The sequence below is a fragment of the Merops nubicus genome, unplaced genomic scaffold, assembly GCF_000691845.1.
Source record: "Merops nubicus isolate BGI_N331 unplaced genomic scaffold, ASM69184v1 scaffold4702, whole genome shotgun sequence".
Lineage (NCBI taxonomy): Eukaryota > Metazoa > Chordata > Aves > Coraciiformes > Meropidae > Merops > Merops nubicus.
The window spans coordinates 32,134-34,000 of NW_008592725.1; the positions used below are offsets into that span (position 1 = coordinate 32,134).

The 1,867-nt window shown below is 49.5% G+C and overlaps 1 protein-coding gene across 1 annotated transcript in view; it reads left to right on the forward strand.

The window, feature by feature from the left end:
- The window catches only part of DSP (desmoplakin), a 25,307-nt gene extending 25,200 nt beyond the window's left edge, over window positions 1-107 (forward strand). The window contains exon 24 of the mRNA XM_008935223.1: window positions 1-107. This exon is cut by the window's left edge and continues 2 nt beyond it. Within this exon, the coding sequence (XP_008933471.1) occupies window positions 1-107 (107 nt within the window).
- Window positions 108-1,867: the final 1,760 nt, after the last annotated feature.

Here is a 1,867-nt window from a genome sequence, read left to right on the forward strand (position 1 = left end):
GGTCGGGCTCCCGCAGCGGCTCTCGGAGGGGAAGTTTTGATGCCTCAGCGAGTTCTTCATACTCTTATTCATACTCAACCTTCAGCAGCGGGTCTATCGGGCGCTAAGAAGACGTGAGGGAATGTGTCTGTGTTTAGATTCTTCTAGAATCCTTCTCCTCAAAAAAAAACCCCCACTCCAACCCAACCCAACTCAACCCAACGACAACGTAACCCAAAGCAAAACCCTTAAGTCTTTTCTGGGTGTGTTCAACTTCTCTTCTGAAAAAGCTGTAAAATGCTTGAAAGGAAATGTATGGAATATAGAGGAGGAGATGCAAAAAGTCATATTGGTGAATTTTTTTGTTTTTGAGTTTCACTTCCCATTTCCTTTTAGTGTTTGGACTTTAATTGGTCTCTGTATATTTTAAGACACTGTCACCTGTAACTACCAACCCACAGGCTGATAACTGAGGTTGGACAGTCTTCCAGTAGTTTTTTTTCCACGTGGACCTTCTTCAATTTGCTACTATGAAGAAAAAAAAACCCATAAATATTAACAAGATGGACAGAAAATACCTTTAAGATTGGTTTAGAATCTATACTCTAAAGGTGAAAAGCTCTGTCTTCCAGATGCTCTCCTTCCCTGGGTAGCCATTTTCTTAACTATAACTTGGTGAATATAAAGGGCTATTTTTAGGCTGGGCTTTTGTTTTACTGTTACCCATATAGATTTTCTACTGTTTTGCTTGATTTCCATGTAACAAAGGAAAAAAAAAACAACAAAAGATCTTGAACTGCACCCTGTGAGTTATTCTGGGCAATAAACTTTGGAAGTTTTGAAGTATTTGTGGTGTGCTTATTAAATTTAGCTATGGTCGTTCTTGGGGGTGCAGATGAGAGAAAGAACTGTTTCCAAAAGTAGCAAATATTGGCTCTGTCATAAAAAATGTGGAGCTATGTTATGCTGATCCATTGCTGGAAAGCTGCCTGGTGGAAAAGGACCTGGGGCGTTGGTCAAGGGGCAGCTGAACACGAGCCAGGGTGTGCCCAGGTGGCCAAGAAGGCCACTGGCATCCTGGCTTGGATCAGCACTGGTGTGGCCAGCCGGACCAGGGCAGGAATTGACCTGGGGTCAGTTTTGGGCCCCTCACTCCCAGAAGGACCTTGAGGGGCTGGAGCGTGGCCAGAGAAGGGCAACGAAGCTGCTGGGGAAGGGGCTAGAGCCCAAGTGTGGGGAGGAGCAGCTGAGGGAGCTGGGGGGGCTGAGCCTGGAGCAAAGGAGGCTCAGGGGAGCCCTTCTGGCTCTGCACAGCTCCTGACAGGAGCCTGGAGCCAGGGGGGGGTCGGGCTCTGCTCCCAAGGGACAAGGGACAGGACAAGAGGAAACAGCCTCAAGTTGCCCCATGGGAGGTCAATGACTCTGCTTTCTCCTTGCGTACATCCAGCAGCAGATGCTCCTGTGGCATTCATCAGTGGTGGCCTTAGGAGGCCAGAGGTGGTTGGTGCAGGAGCCCCAGGTGCTCAGCAGCTGAGTCAGGGTGGGCAGCAGGTGGGGCAGGGTGCTGATAACCCCATCACCAATGCTCAACAGACAAGTGGAGTTTCCCTCCACCATAAAAGCTGCTGAGAAGCAGCTTAAGAACCTCTAGCACTGAAGTTTGGTGGTTACTGCGTGGAGGTCAGCCAGCAGAGCAAGAGATGTGGCAGGTGAGTGCATCCAGAGGGGTTCTCCAGCAGTGCCTGGGGGTTGGGAGAGCTGTGCCTGGGGTGTGGAGAGTGGCTGGGCTGTGGTCTGTTGTGGTGTGGTGGGCTGGGGGCACAGAGGTGATGGCAGAATCAGGATGTTTGTAGGCTCTGTAGCTCTCCTGCATCAAAGGTCAGGTTGT